The sequence below is a fragment of the Aphidius gifuensis genome, linkage group LG6 (genome assembly GCF_014905175.1).
Source record: "Aphidius gifuensis isolate YNYX2018 linkage group LG6, ASM1490517v1, whole genome shotgun sequence".
NCBI lineage: Eukaryota > Metazoa > Arthropoda > Insecta > Hymenoptera > Braconidae > Aphidius > Aphidius gifuensis.
The window spans coordinates 9,872,682-9,886,507 of NC_057793.1; the positions used below are offsets into that span (position 1 = coordinate 9,872,682).

General features: G+C 22.9%; 3 protein-coding genes across 5 annotated transcripts; 2 read left to right on the forward strand and 1 right to left on the reverse strand.

Annotated features, from left to right (window-relative positions):
• Positions 1–92: 92 nt before the first annotated feature.
• On the reverse strand, positions 93–4,302 carry LOC122859411 (centrosome-associated zinc finger protein CP190). Of its 2 annotated transcripts, none has more exons than XM_044162986.1 (4): positions 4,096–4,220; positions 3,489–3,668; positions 3,277–3,413; positions 93–3,195 (listed from the first exon to the last, which is right to left on the reverse strand). In XM_044162986.1, exons 2-4 carry the CDS (start codon positions 3,654–3,656, stop codon positions 822–824), a joined length of 2,679 nt encoding a protein of 892 aa, XP_044018921.1. In that variant the 5' UTR covers positions 3,657–3,668; positions 4,096–4,220; the 3' UTR covers positions 93–821. The 2 variants fall into 2 exon arrangements, with proteins under 2 accessions (XP_044018921.1, XP_044018922.1); XM_044162987.1 differs by lacking the exon at positions 4,096–4,220 and adding an exon at positions 4,227–4,302 and having other exon boundaries at positions 100–3,195.
• A 116-nt stretch (positions 4,303–4,418) lies between these two features.
• LOC122859421 (cytochrome c oxidase assembly protein COX16 homolog, mitochondrial) lies at positions 4,419–5,588 on the forward strand. Of its 2 annotated transcripts, none has more exons than XM_044163008.1 (3): positions 4,419–4,593; positions 4,864–5,124; positions 5,242–5,588. In XM_044163008.1, exons 2-3 carry the CDS (start codon positions 4,879–4,881, stop codon positions 5,293–5,295), a joined length of 300 nt encoding a protein of 99 aa, XP_044018943.1. In that variant the 5' UTR covers positions 4,419–4,593; positions 4,864–4,878; the 3' UTR covers positions 5,296–5,588. The 2 variants fall into 2 exon arrangements, with proteins under 2 accessions (XP_044018943.1, XP_044018944.1); XM_044163009.1 differs by having other exon boundaries at positions 4,428–4,546.
• A 3,331-nt stretch (positions 5,589–8,919) lies between these two features.
• LOC122859415 (glutamine synthetase 2 cytoplasmic-like) lies at positions 8,920–13,081 on the forward strand. Its single transcript, XM_044163001.1, has 3 exons — positions 8,920–10,840; positions 11,614–11,804; positions 12,087–13,081. Exons 1-3 carry the CDS (start codon positions 10,737–10,739, stop codon positions 13,010–13,012), a joined length of 1,221 nt encoding a protein of 406 aa, XP_044018936.1. The 5' UTR covers positions 8,920–10,736; the 3' UTR covers positions 13,013–13,081.
• Positions 13,082–13,826: the final 745 nt, after the last annotated feature.

Sequence of the window (13,826 nt, forward strand, 5' to 3'; positions counted from 1 at the left end):
AATAATTATTTTATTGACAATTTTAATTGTTAATTTTTTGTGCTAAATAATTTGTATATTTATTTTAGTTTTTTTATTTAAATAAAAACAACTGTAATATAGATTAAATATATATATTTATTCAGTGCACAAAATATTATTTGACCTCATAATGAAATAAAATTATACAATTGTTTTATAGAATAATTTGTTAATGTTTTTTTTTTTTGTTTTAAATCTTGTTTATTTGTAAATTTTGATTTTTACTAAATTAACAGTTTAAGTTTTTTTTTTTTTTATATTTATAATTAATTCAAAGTAAAAATTTTTTTACGTATTTTTTTTTAGTTAGATAAATTATTTGAAAATTATATGGAAAAAAAAAAAAAAGTCGATCAATATATCATGACTGAATACTAAAATCATTGTTAAATTGAATGAAGCTCAATTTTTTGAAAAATATAAATTAAAAAATGATTACAATTTCAATCAATAAATAATAACCATATTTATTATAAAAAAAAAATTAATTTAAAAGAATAAATCATCGATAATGTTATTATGTTATCAATAATTGAGATAAAATTTATTATTTTTATTCAATTTATTATGTCAAAAACTGTCCAATTATACAAACTTACAAATTGCGTTCTTGGAAAATTTTTTAAAAAATTCACGAAAAATAATAAAAAGAAAAAAAAACTGATTAATAAATTTTATGTATAATAGATATAAATATATCTTTATATAGTATTATGTATATTTTTTTTTTTTATTTCTAAATTCCAACACTTGGGAAATTGTATTAAGAAAAAAAACAATCATTTAAAAATAAAAGATATTCACGATTGATGAACTTCCTCGCTACTTTCATCCCATTCAGCAGCAAAAGCACTAGTTTCTTCTGTCGTTTTGTCATCCTGATTATCAATTTGTTCCTCTTCAATAATTGTTGTTGAATCTTGTTCATTTTGATTTTGTTCATTGTTAACTTGTTCATCATCATACTCAACAATTTCAGTTTCTTCAACATACTGTATTTCACGCTCAATATTTTCATCAATATTACCACCATTATCATCATCATCATCATCATCATCATGCTGCTGACTATTATTGTCAATTGTATCATTAATTTCTTCTACAATTTCTTCAACAACTTCTTCAACTTCTTCTACAACTTCTTCTTCTTCTTCAAAAATTTCTTCTTCTTCTTCAGTTATTTGATTATCATTTTGTTCTATCTCATAAGTTTGATATATTTGATTATCATTTTGTTGTTGATTATTATCATCATTACCAGCAATATAAACAAGCATACCATCATCAGTACCTTGCATAACAATTTGTTCATTACTTGATAATTCTAATTGTTGTGGTTGTTGATGTTGTAATTGTAATTGTTGTACTTGTTGTTGTTGATATGTATTATCATCAATAAGATATATCATTTGTCCATTAAAATTTGCCTCTTGTGTTAATTGATTAATATCAATTTCTGGTACTAAATAATCACCATCACTTGTTGCAACAATTTGTGGTTGTTGTTGATTATTATCAATTATAATTGTATTATTAACAACATCATCATTATTATCAACACCAAGTGATGCTGCAATACCACTAGCAACAGTACTTAATGCTTCAGCTTCAGATGATGGTTCAAGTGTTGTACGAAATATTGGCAATTCCAAATCTTCATTATCATTTGTATTTTTATGCATTGTTTCAATATGTGTTTGTAAATTAACTGGACGTACAAAACATTTTGAACATTTTGAACAACGATAACCACGATGTTCTTTACTATTTGTAACTTTACCATGTCCAGAACTTATTTCATGACTTGCTAAATCATTAATATCAGTAAATTTTAAAGGACAATCAACACATTGTATTTGATCACGTGATGTTTTTGATGTTTGACGATGATTTTGACTAATTTGATGACGTGCTAATAATGTATCAGATAATGCAACATAATTACATGCATGACATTTTGGAAATGACATATTTTTTGGTGGCTGTATATTGTGTTTAGTATACATATGATACATTAATATATTTCTTTTAGTTGCTTTATAACCACATTGTTCACATATACGTGGATCAAATTTTTCATCATGTACATCTTGCATATGACGTCTATACATATAATATTTTGTATATTCTTGTGATATATCATCACATTTTGGACATTTCCATATACCATTTTCACCATTCTCTGATGTTTGTGTTCTATTTATTTGTGTATCATCATTATTATCACCCATTAAATGATCTGATTTTAATACAACATATGATACTTTTGTTTTACTTGGTGTATTTGTATCATTTGATTTATTATCTTTTTGCATTATTTTTAAACGTATATTTTGATGATTTTTAACTAAATGAGGATATTTTTTTAATACTTCACGTACTATTTTAGCATGATTATTCATTGAATCATTTGTATTTTTTTCTTGTTTTTCAAGATTTTCTTTTTCTTCAAGTTCAAAACGTACACGTTTTGATGGTGTTTGTTGTCCATCAACTGGATCACGTAATATACCTTTTGGTCCAGACCAATCATCATCAGAATTATTATCATTATCCCATTGTTTAATAGTTTTCATATCATCATCTTCATCTTCAGTTGTATCATTTTTAGATGTATCAATATTTAATGAACGATTATATGATGTATGATTATTACTATCATCATCTCTATTATTTTTTTCTGCTTTAACTATTGGTTTTGTATTATATGTTATATCATCAAATGATGAAAATACACCAAGTGTCATATCATCAACATCAGGAAGTTCAAAACGTGATGGACCAGATGTTGATTGATATTTACGTTTTCCATAATTTAATGAATTATTCATTGATGATGATGGTGATGACGTTGATGTTGATGATGGTGTATCAATTTTTCTACGCCATATTGGAAGTTTTCTTCCTGGTAATGGTGTTAATGGTAATTCTTGATTTGTTTTTTTATATGAATTTAATGATTGTTGACCTAATGACATTTGTTTTTCTTCATTAACAGTTGATGATGGTGATGATGATGATGGTGGTGGTGATGATAATGATGATTGAGTTACTGGTGTTGATGATTGTGCATCAAGTAGCTTTGTTAATACAGTCATATTCATTTTTTCAGCTGTTTTATAAAGTGCTGTTTGTTCAGATGTCCAGTATTCAAGTTGTCCTGTATACATGAAACTAAATAAAAATATTAAAACATTACTTTCTTTGTTAAACAATAAAAATTTAGATTTATACAATTCACTTTATTTAATTTACCTTATTATTGCTTTGACACATTCATAGGGCATATCTGGTGGCATCATGAGTATTCCATTAAAATTTTCAATTTTTTTTTGCATACGTTCAAGTTGTACAAAATAATCAGTACATGTTGTGACAACAAGACGATGAGCCTATTTAATAATTATAAATTAAAGTAATTATTTATATTAAATGATTGGATAATTTATATTTTTATTATTCATTACCTGAATTGTAAATTCACTAGTAGGAAATTTAATTGTTAAATCAAGTAATTCATCTTCAGAATAAAGTACTTGAAGTCGTTGAAGAAAATATGAACTCCAATTATCAACTTTAAATTGTTTTAAACCTGGTGATGGTGATTGCTTGGACTGATTAGTTGGAGACTGCATTTTAATAATGTCCTAAAATACAAATAATCATTTAAAAAAATTGAATCGTGTTCTAGAGAGTATAACAATGATCAAAAATAAATTAATTAATTAGTTGTTGTTGTAATAATAATAAATAAATGATGTCAAGTGTCGAGTGGTTGTTGGCAACAAAAATTAACAAGTCAATTAATAATAACAATTAGAAAAAAATTGGAATAAATAATTCACTTGTTTATTAAGCCAGACACTTTGTTAAATAATAATCAAAAAACTTTTATAATAATAAATACATTTTTTTTTTATTACAAATGAAAAAAAAGGGGTAAAAAAAAATTGATAATCAGTGTACGGGCCACGTATGGCCCATAGACTTATTTGCAATTAAAACCACTGATCAACAATCAACTTATTAATAACTTAGCCACAATAATATTAAAAATTATAATTTAATGGTTACCCTTTTAATTTAGAATGTTTATTTGTTATTAAATACCAAATGTTTACCGGGATCATTCGCTAACTAACCCAAAAAAAAAATAAGATATTGTTTTGTGTGTTTTTTACCGTCAATGGCCAAGCCAGCGTTACCTTTTTTTCTCTCTTTTTTCAGTCTGGAATTTCTTCTTCCTTTACACCCGGGTCAGCACCGTCTCTCTTACAAAATGTCGGACCATCGTTGTCAATTGATGATTGGAAAGACTCACAGATGGCGACCAGTCGTTTCAAAATGGCCGCAAAAACCGGTTAATAAAAAACGTGAAAAATAAAAATAAATAAATAAAGTTACATGTGATTAACAGTGTTAATAGTTATTATTATTAGTAATTATTTAAAACAATGCTCATGACATTAGTAATTATTAATTAAAAATTTATCGAAATCGTAAACATTTTTGAAGGACAATCAAGGTACTCATCAATAATTTAATAACAAATTTCATCATAATTTTTTCTTGGTAATTTTTAATCAAAATAGTTATTTAACATTTATAAATAATTATAAATCATTTAATGCTGTATTTAATAATCATATAAAATATTTCAAATCAAAAATTGCATGTTGTTTTTCATTAACTTGATGTTATTATTGTTAGGGACCATTTAGCTCCAATTTAACCTTTTATAACAATCAACTGCCCACATTAAAAAATCATTATAAAATAAATAATTTAATCTAAAAAAAATTATCTTTAAATTCTAATGTTTTTCTGTATCTTATTTTTTAGGAAAAATAAATAAAAATGACACTCAATCCAACAAATGTTAGAAAAAATATTGAAAATTTTTTCAAAAAAAAATCAGTAAAATATTTTATTCCATTTGTACTTTTTGTCGTTGGTGGATCAATTGGTTTACGTGAATTTACAAGTTTACGTTATCAATATCGTAATACACTATCATTTAATGATAAATTAAAACATTCTGGAGTTGAAATTAATAAACCAGAGGATGTTAGTCTTGAAAAAGTTTATGACAAAGTAAAAGAGGTAAATTAAATAAATCTACTTTTGCAATGATTACTCCAACAAAAGCAAAAAAAAAAAAAGAAAAGAATTATATCTAATTAATGAGTTAAAAATAAATAATTAATGTTTTTTTTACAGATTGATACGACTAATTGGGAAAACGTACGAATTACCAGACCCTGGAAAGAATAAATTTATGTTTTTAAAGAAAAGTAAATAATGTTTATGGTAAATCTACTTACTTGTCAAATTTATCAATAAACATACTTAATTTATTTTCGAATTTAATTAATTTTCAATTGATTAATAAATCATGATGGCTGTTATCATTTAATCATCACGATTTATTATTTATCAAAACAAAAAAACATGTAATTGTTATTTTGCAAATAATACATCAATATTTGAATGAAAAAAATAAAATAATAACATTGGTTTTGAATTACTTGATCAACAAAAATGCACAATTATTAATGAAGGTGTGAAAAAATAATAACAAGATGAATATTAATATTTTTTTATTATTTACTAGTTTTTATTATACTTATTATTAACTAGTTATCGAAATTAATCAAATGACATAAATTTCTAGGAAATTCGTGACCTGAAAAAAAATAATCATTTGATATAAATAAATATTATTTATTTATCATAAAAACATAAATATTATTTTGAATAATTTGTTATTTTTAATTTGTTTTTAATTTCATCATGTTATTTTTATTCTAATCATCATAAACATCATAATAAAAATAGTAGAAAAATCGAAAAAAACAACAACAAGAAATACGATATTTATTATCATTAATTTTTTAGCTTTTCATTTCAATAACTAATTATTATTTTTCAACACATCATTGAATAATTTCAATGTATCATAACTATATTATTCATGATTTTATGAGTTGAAAAAAAATATGTGATTGAGGTCAATCAAATAGTCGATTGAAATTATTATTAAAAATAATTACTTTTTATTTTTTTAAATCCCCAGTATTTTACTTCCGATGAGCTGGTTTATAAATTGCGGTTGCATTCATTTACAAAAGGAACAAAAAAAAACATATATATATTTATATAAAAAGAGTCTCATTAGAATGAGTAGGGGAATTGAAGCTGTACGGGATGTCGTCACAGAGTAACCCCAGGAGGGATGTCATCACCGTGAGACCCTATTCAACACATATATTTTTATAGCAACATCATTCCTAGTGCCAACAAACTACGCAATAAATTAACTTTTTAAATACACAAGATCAGCTGTAAAACAATATTATTATTATTGATAATAATACTATTATAATTCTTCAAGGACAAATTCAAAAAGATGATCCAAGTTTAATTCAAAATGCAGTTGCATGTAGCCAAACAAACATGCCTAATAAAAAATCATTATCATCATTAAAATACAAAAGTATATATACTTACATTAATCATTATCATTTTATTCATTATGATAATTAAATTATTGATTTATTTGTACTATTCTCCTTCAAATTCAACAACAACAAAAATATTATTTACTAAAAAAATGAGCATTATTGTAAGTAAAATAAAAAAATTATCATCATCATTTCAGACATTAAAATAAGCATTATATTTTTATTTTATTTTTTTGTAATATTTTTTATTTTATCATGCAAATATTTTAACTGTATATCATGTGAATGATAATGAAATGAAACATGCAATGAAATTTGTATTAAAAAAAAAAACATATTTTTTTGATTTATTTGTCTGAACAATTTGATGTTTGATGATGAAAAAAAATAATAATTTTTAAGGGGACAATGATATTGTGAGGGTAAGAGAAGGACAAATTTATCTACATAATATTGATGATTAGTTTGAAAAAAAAGTATATGTAAAGAGGGAATATGACATGTTACCATTATGGCTGGTTGATCATTGGTTCATGTTTTTAATCATCCTTATGTCATGGAAGTTAAATCAAGGTTGAATTATGTGTATATGCAATACAACGTATGTGTAGTTTATTGTATCGCCTTGGTGTTTTAGTTTAAAAAATATTTGTGGTGAGGGTAAAAAGTTTAACTGAGTGATGTTGAGTGTGTAGCTGTCCAATTGATACTTAAATGTCGCTGGAGCGCAGAAGCTTCAGTATGTTTTTTTCCTTTGGTAAAGTTTATTCTTATCGGTTTTAAATTGTTCGTTGTTTAAATCAGTTATTATATAGGGCTGGCATTGATTGTGAATATCATGATGGAAGGGTTGAACACATGAAATAATGAGATATATTTTAACACTATTGAGATTTATTTTTACTAACAAGTCATTATGATAAATAAATGAAGAAAAACGAAACATTGATTAAAGCACAATGAAATGAAAGAAAAAAAGTGACTAGAATAAAAGAAAAATAAGGAAGTAAATCTAATAATCAACTTACAATATTTATGGATAGAAAACCATATATAGAACAATAAAAGAAAAAAAAAATTTGTTTACGTATTGGTTTAATAAAAAATTCATACCATTCACAAACTCATCTGATAAATAAATTTTTCCTTCGTAAACAATCGATAGAAACGTATTTTTTTTTTATCTTTGTTTTCATCATAATCGAAATAAAGTAGTTGTACACGTGCAACAAAGTTGAATAAATTTATCCTAATAAAATATAATAAAAATAATAACTAATAAAAACAAATAAAAAAAATTAACATATAAATTCAGGTCAATCTTGTTTTAATTTATTATTATTTATTTACAATGAATTTTCAATTTAAAAAATACATATTTATCAAAAAAAAAATTACAAAATATTTTTAAAATTTAAAAATTTAATTTCTCCAATGGAATTTCATCATCGTGTGATCAAGTTTTATTTATTTTATTTTGGTTTTTTTTTTTTTAAGTAAATTAATAGAAAGTAAAAAAAGTTTTTTTTTTATTTTGTTTTTTTAAATGGTAACATTTATTCTCGTTAGACTAGTTAATTGTGTCATAAGTCAATTAAGTAATCTATTTTGCGCTTGAAGTTTTAATTTATACTAATTTTTAGTCATAAAAGTACTTGATAAAAAAAAGTTAATTAGATTGTTTATAAACGTAATAGTATATAAATTTTTTTTTTTTTAAATTTAATAAACGTGTAGATAAAAATTTCAAATAAAAAAATAAAAAAACATTACAGAATTTCGTTTTAAAATTCATGTTGAAAACTTTTTTTTTATTTTACTCTTTTTTGTATATTTTTAAATAAATTTTTGAACTGTTTTATGAGTTTAAGATTTATTATTAAATAAGTATATAGTCATTTTTTTAATATTTTTTTTTTCGGGTTTCCTTGAATGTGTATCAAAGACATCGTGGCCTTCGTTGAAATAATAATGATACTTTCTGATCCTGAATAAAGTAAAAAATTGAACAGCCAGACTGACGTTTTGTTAATCATATGTTGGTTATTCTGGATAAATATTTCATCAGTCAATGATTTCGTTGAACGATATAATAATCGATGAAGGACAAATAATTATTCAACTCAGCTGTTTTTTTACTCAAAAAAAAAAAAATTATAAATTACTCATTTTGATGGATTAAATTTTCAGGTAAAAATAAATTATCTTTCTGTAAATTACAGAGAAAATAAATAAGCAAAATATGATATGTGTAAATTATTTTTAAAATAATTTCTTCACGATGTCAATATTTTAACTGATTTGCATATGAAAAATGTATTTTTAAATTAAACTTAATGTATTATTGTAAATAAAATAACTATTAATATATGGTAAATGAAAATAAATAACATTTAGATAAATAATTAGGCAAATAAAAAATTTTGTCCTTGTGTTATTTTATTTTTGAATTTGTTTTCAATGATAATAAAAGGTTTCTGAGTTGATCATGTCAATGATAAATTGTGCTCGATATACAAGAGAGAAATTTATCAAGAGAAACACTGCGTTGATTTAAAAAATATATATTAATAATTATTTATTAAATAAAGTATAACATTAATAATTAAATATATTGAAATAATTTCTCTTTGAAATTATTATTCTAAATAAATTACTGAATGAAACGAGTCAATAATAATTTTTTTTATTCAATATAAAGTCAACATCAGTTTGCATGCAATCTTTGGGTCAAATAAAGAATATAAAATTATAAAAATAATGATAAATTATAACATCAATTGCTAATAATGATAAAAAAAAAAACTTATCATTAAAATATTTATTTGAAATAATAATATCAAAAATTAAATGTAATCTTATAAAAATAATAAATAGATAAATTTTTAAATTGAAAACAAAAATAATGAGGTCTAAAAAATTGAATATATTTCAGATAATTAGCAAACAAAATATATACAAAAAAAAAAATAATTAAATAATTACAGTATTTAGTTATTAAAAAAGCATAAATTTAAAAGAAAAAAAAAAGTACTAGTCGTAAAATTTCAATGAGATCATGAGACCTCCTACCAAACACATGTATCGTGCATGCACTGGACACGTGAAAAGTCTGGCACTTGATGAGAAAGATAGAAATAAAAAAAAAATAAATAAAACATAATAATAAAATAAACCGAAACGACATAAAATAAATTTTAAAAAAATAAGACAAGTTTCGAAATAAAATGACGTATTTCGAAAATAAGATGGAGAAATTATTTCTACCAAATTTTTTTCTTCAAAGAAAAAAATTAAAAATACATAAAAAATTTTATGTTCTTTTTTCTGAGTCTACAAAAAATTCAAATCTTATTAAAAATAAATAATTTTATTTCTTTTTTCTTTGTTGTAAAATATTTAAAAAACAAAAGAAATTATTGTTGCCAAAAAAATTTAAATAATAAAAAAATTGTAAAAGTAAAAATTTATTAAATAAAATTTAAAAAATAATTACAAAAATTAATAGATTTGTTTTTATATTTAAAATAAAAATTAGAAAATTTTATTTAAATATTCAATTGTAACAAACATAAAGATAAATATTATCGTTAAATTTTATTTCAAAAAAAATTGTGTAATATTATTAAAAAAACAAAATTACAATAATTTAACATTTTAAAAATTTATTTATTTATTTTGATATTTAAATTTTAATAATAAAAAGAGAAAGATATATACATAAACACGGTGATTATTTGGTATTTACTATTTCGTAATCATGTACCAAGAATACACACAGTAGAAACAATCATCAAATTAACGCAATGATTTATCCATTAAGTCATCATTCAGTAACTTTAGAATTACTAATTTTCTCATTATTTTTATTTCACTAATTTGAATAGGAGTTAATTAAAATTAATTTATATTTTTTATCTTTATTGTTAAATTAATTTTTAATCAAATTTTCTTCAATATAAATATTAATTTTCGAATTTTATGGCGAAATTTAGGGGAAGAAAACTTCCCCTTCAATGCATATATCCACTATTTATCTACTACGTGAAAATTTAGTTGTATTAGTGAAAAACATTTGCCCTTGGAAATGTCATTGTGAAAAAAAAAAAAAAATACTCATTTAATAATAAAAAATAGTCCTTTATAAAAATTAATGATTGAATTTAATTAAAATTAACGTACAATATTTTATAGTTAATTCAAAACAAGCATAGTTTAATTTATAAAAAGAATAATAATATTATTTAATCAATGGGTCATAGGGTTTTTATGAGAATAAATTATATGGGAGTATTTTCGAAAAATTTAGTCAATAATTCTCTACCGAAATTGATGGCATTGAATCGTTGTTTGAGGTAAGAAATTTATAACTTAAAATAGACAAAATATTAGCTTATTAATTTTTTTTATTTAGTGATTATTTAGGTAACCTGAAATGATTTCTTCTTTCTTAAAAAAAAAAATATAAGAAATAGAAAAATAATAGAAAATAATAATTAAGAGCCTTCAGTTCATTACTAAACTTTACTAATTTTTAGGAAAAGAAAAACCATCAAAATAAAATAATATTCGAAATTTTCTATGTACTCAACGAAATTTATCTTATGTTTCTATTGACAACAAGACTATAGGGGTAAGATTGAGACATAAATTTATTCATTAAACTTCTTTGACGTATGAATGACAATTGGAAATAATTATTCAATTTATTTATAAATATTTTAATTATTAAAAAGTATTACACAACTCAATTTAAAGAAAAAAACTATTTTTTTCATTGATATATTATTTTAAAGAATAAATTGAAATTTATCATTTTGTTGTTAAAATGTTTTTATATTTGAACTTTGTTCTTGATAATTCACTGTTGATTGATAACTACTCAGTTGAATGCATCACTCATGTTCATTTAATTTTGCTGTTAAATTACATATCTATTTGTTGATTTGAATAAATTATTAATGGCTTATTTATTCGAGTAATCTTGGTAAAAGCTGTGGTAATTTCAAAATGATAAATAATTTAAAAAAAGAAAGCAAACTTTGATTCGATTAAAAATTGTATTTATATTAAAATGAGTATTTTATATTTTTTATAATTGTTGTTAATTTTTTTTTATTGTTTCCAGCACAACAATGTCGAGAACAATGCTAAAAGAATCACCAAACGCAGCTTTGGACAAAACAATTATCAACCGATACATGGAACTTCCTCAACCTGATGGAAAAATTCAAGCAAAATATATTTGGATTGATGGAACTGGTGAAGGTTTAAGATCAAAAACCCGAACACTTGATTTTCTTCCAAAGGATCCATCAGGTAAATTTTTACTCATATTTTTTTTTGCAAATATTATCAGTATTATATTTTAACGACAATTAAGATTATCTTTCTTGGAATTTATCAATATAATCAAGCAATAAATATATAAATGTATAAAGATAATAAATTATTAAATTCAACAATCAACATTTATACTTTGTTATCATGAAAAAAATAAAAAATTTAATTTTGTAATTTATACTGTGTAAATAAAATAAGCTTGTATCTTGATTTTATAATTAAATGATTATATAATAATAATTAAAATTAATATTTTAGAACTTCCTGAATGGACATTTGATGGTAGTTCAACTTACCAAGCTGATGGTGCTAACAGTGATATTTATTTAAAACCAGTTGCAATATATAAAGATCCAATTCGTCGTGGTAATAATCGTCTTGTTTTATGTGAAACATTTAACAGTGATAGAACACCAACAAAAACAAATCTTCGTTATATTGCAAATAAAGGAATGGAAGCAATTAAATCACTAGAGCCATGGTTTGGTATTGAACAAGAATATACATTTCTTGATTTTGATGGTAAACCACTTGGTTGGCCAAAAAATGGTTTTCCAGGACCACAAGGACCATATTATTGTGGTGTTGGTGCTGATAAAGTTATTGGACGTGATATTGTTGAAGCACATTATCGTGCATGTCTTTATGCTGGTGTTAAAATTGCCGGTACAAATGCTGAAGTAATGCCATCACAATGGGAATTTCAAGTTGGTCCATGTGTTGGTATTAGTGCTGGTGATGATTTATGGATTGCAAGATTTTTATTACATCGTATTGCTGAAGATTTTGGTGTTATTGCAACACTTGATCCAAAACCAGTTAGTGGAAGTTGGAATGGTGCTGGTGCACATACAAATTTCTCAACAAAACCAATGAGAAATGATGGTGGTCTTGCTGAAATTGAAAAAGCTATTGCTAAATTAAGTAAAAAACATGAACGTCATATTGCTGCATATGATCCACGTGGAGGAAAAGATAATGCACGTCGTCTTACTGGTATATGTGAAACATCAAGTATTCATGATTTTAGTTCTGGTGTTGCTAATAGAAATGTTAGTATTCGTATACCACGTGGTGTTGCTGAAGATGGTAAAGGATATCTTGAAGATAGACGACCAAGTAGTAATTGTGATCCATATGCTGTTACTGATGCACTTGTTCGTACATGTCTTCTCAATGAATAAGTTATTCATTTATTATTCCAATGGATTTTTAATTTTCTTTTTTTTTTTTCTCTCCATAGTTTATTGTCGTAAATATTTGTTATATTTTTTAAATCTTTAGGTGTCTTTTTAGTTTTTAAATTATATAATTATTGGCTGTTTGTTTTTTTTTTTGTTTGTGCACAAATAAATTTTATATATATGCACTATTATTTTGGTTAGTTAAAAATATGCAGGATCTATTTTTTTTTTTTCATTTTAATTATTTTTTATATAATATAAAGCACACATATTTTTTTTTTTTTGTTGCAATATATTTTACCGTGATGAATATTTAAACATTGCCAATTTTAGGTATTTAATATGTATAATTAGCCAAATTAATTATACAATTAAGCTTGATTAAATGAATGATGATTTTAATTTTAAATATGAAAAAATATATTTGATGAATGTTGTAATAAAAAGAAGTATATTGAACGAAAAAAATTGTATTATTCAGCTGTCTGTATGTTTATTGAAAAAATATCTGTGTCATGTTTAGAAAATAATAAAGAAATTATTATAAAAACAAAAAAAAATAATATTAACTGTAAAAAAAAAAATCAGTGGAATATTTTTTATTTTAAATTTTTATTGATATATAAATGCGAAAAAATATTTTCAATAATTAAATATATATGTTATGAATATGTATTATCAATAAAGAATGAAAAAAACTAAAATAAAATGATGTTACTTGTTTATTTGTAAAATTTTTCAATTATTTTAATTGTTGGTTTTATTTTAAAAAAATTATATACAACGAGAAATTAAAAAAATCTGTAAATCAATA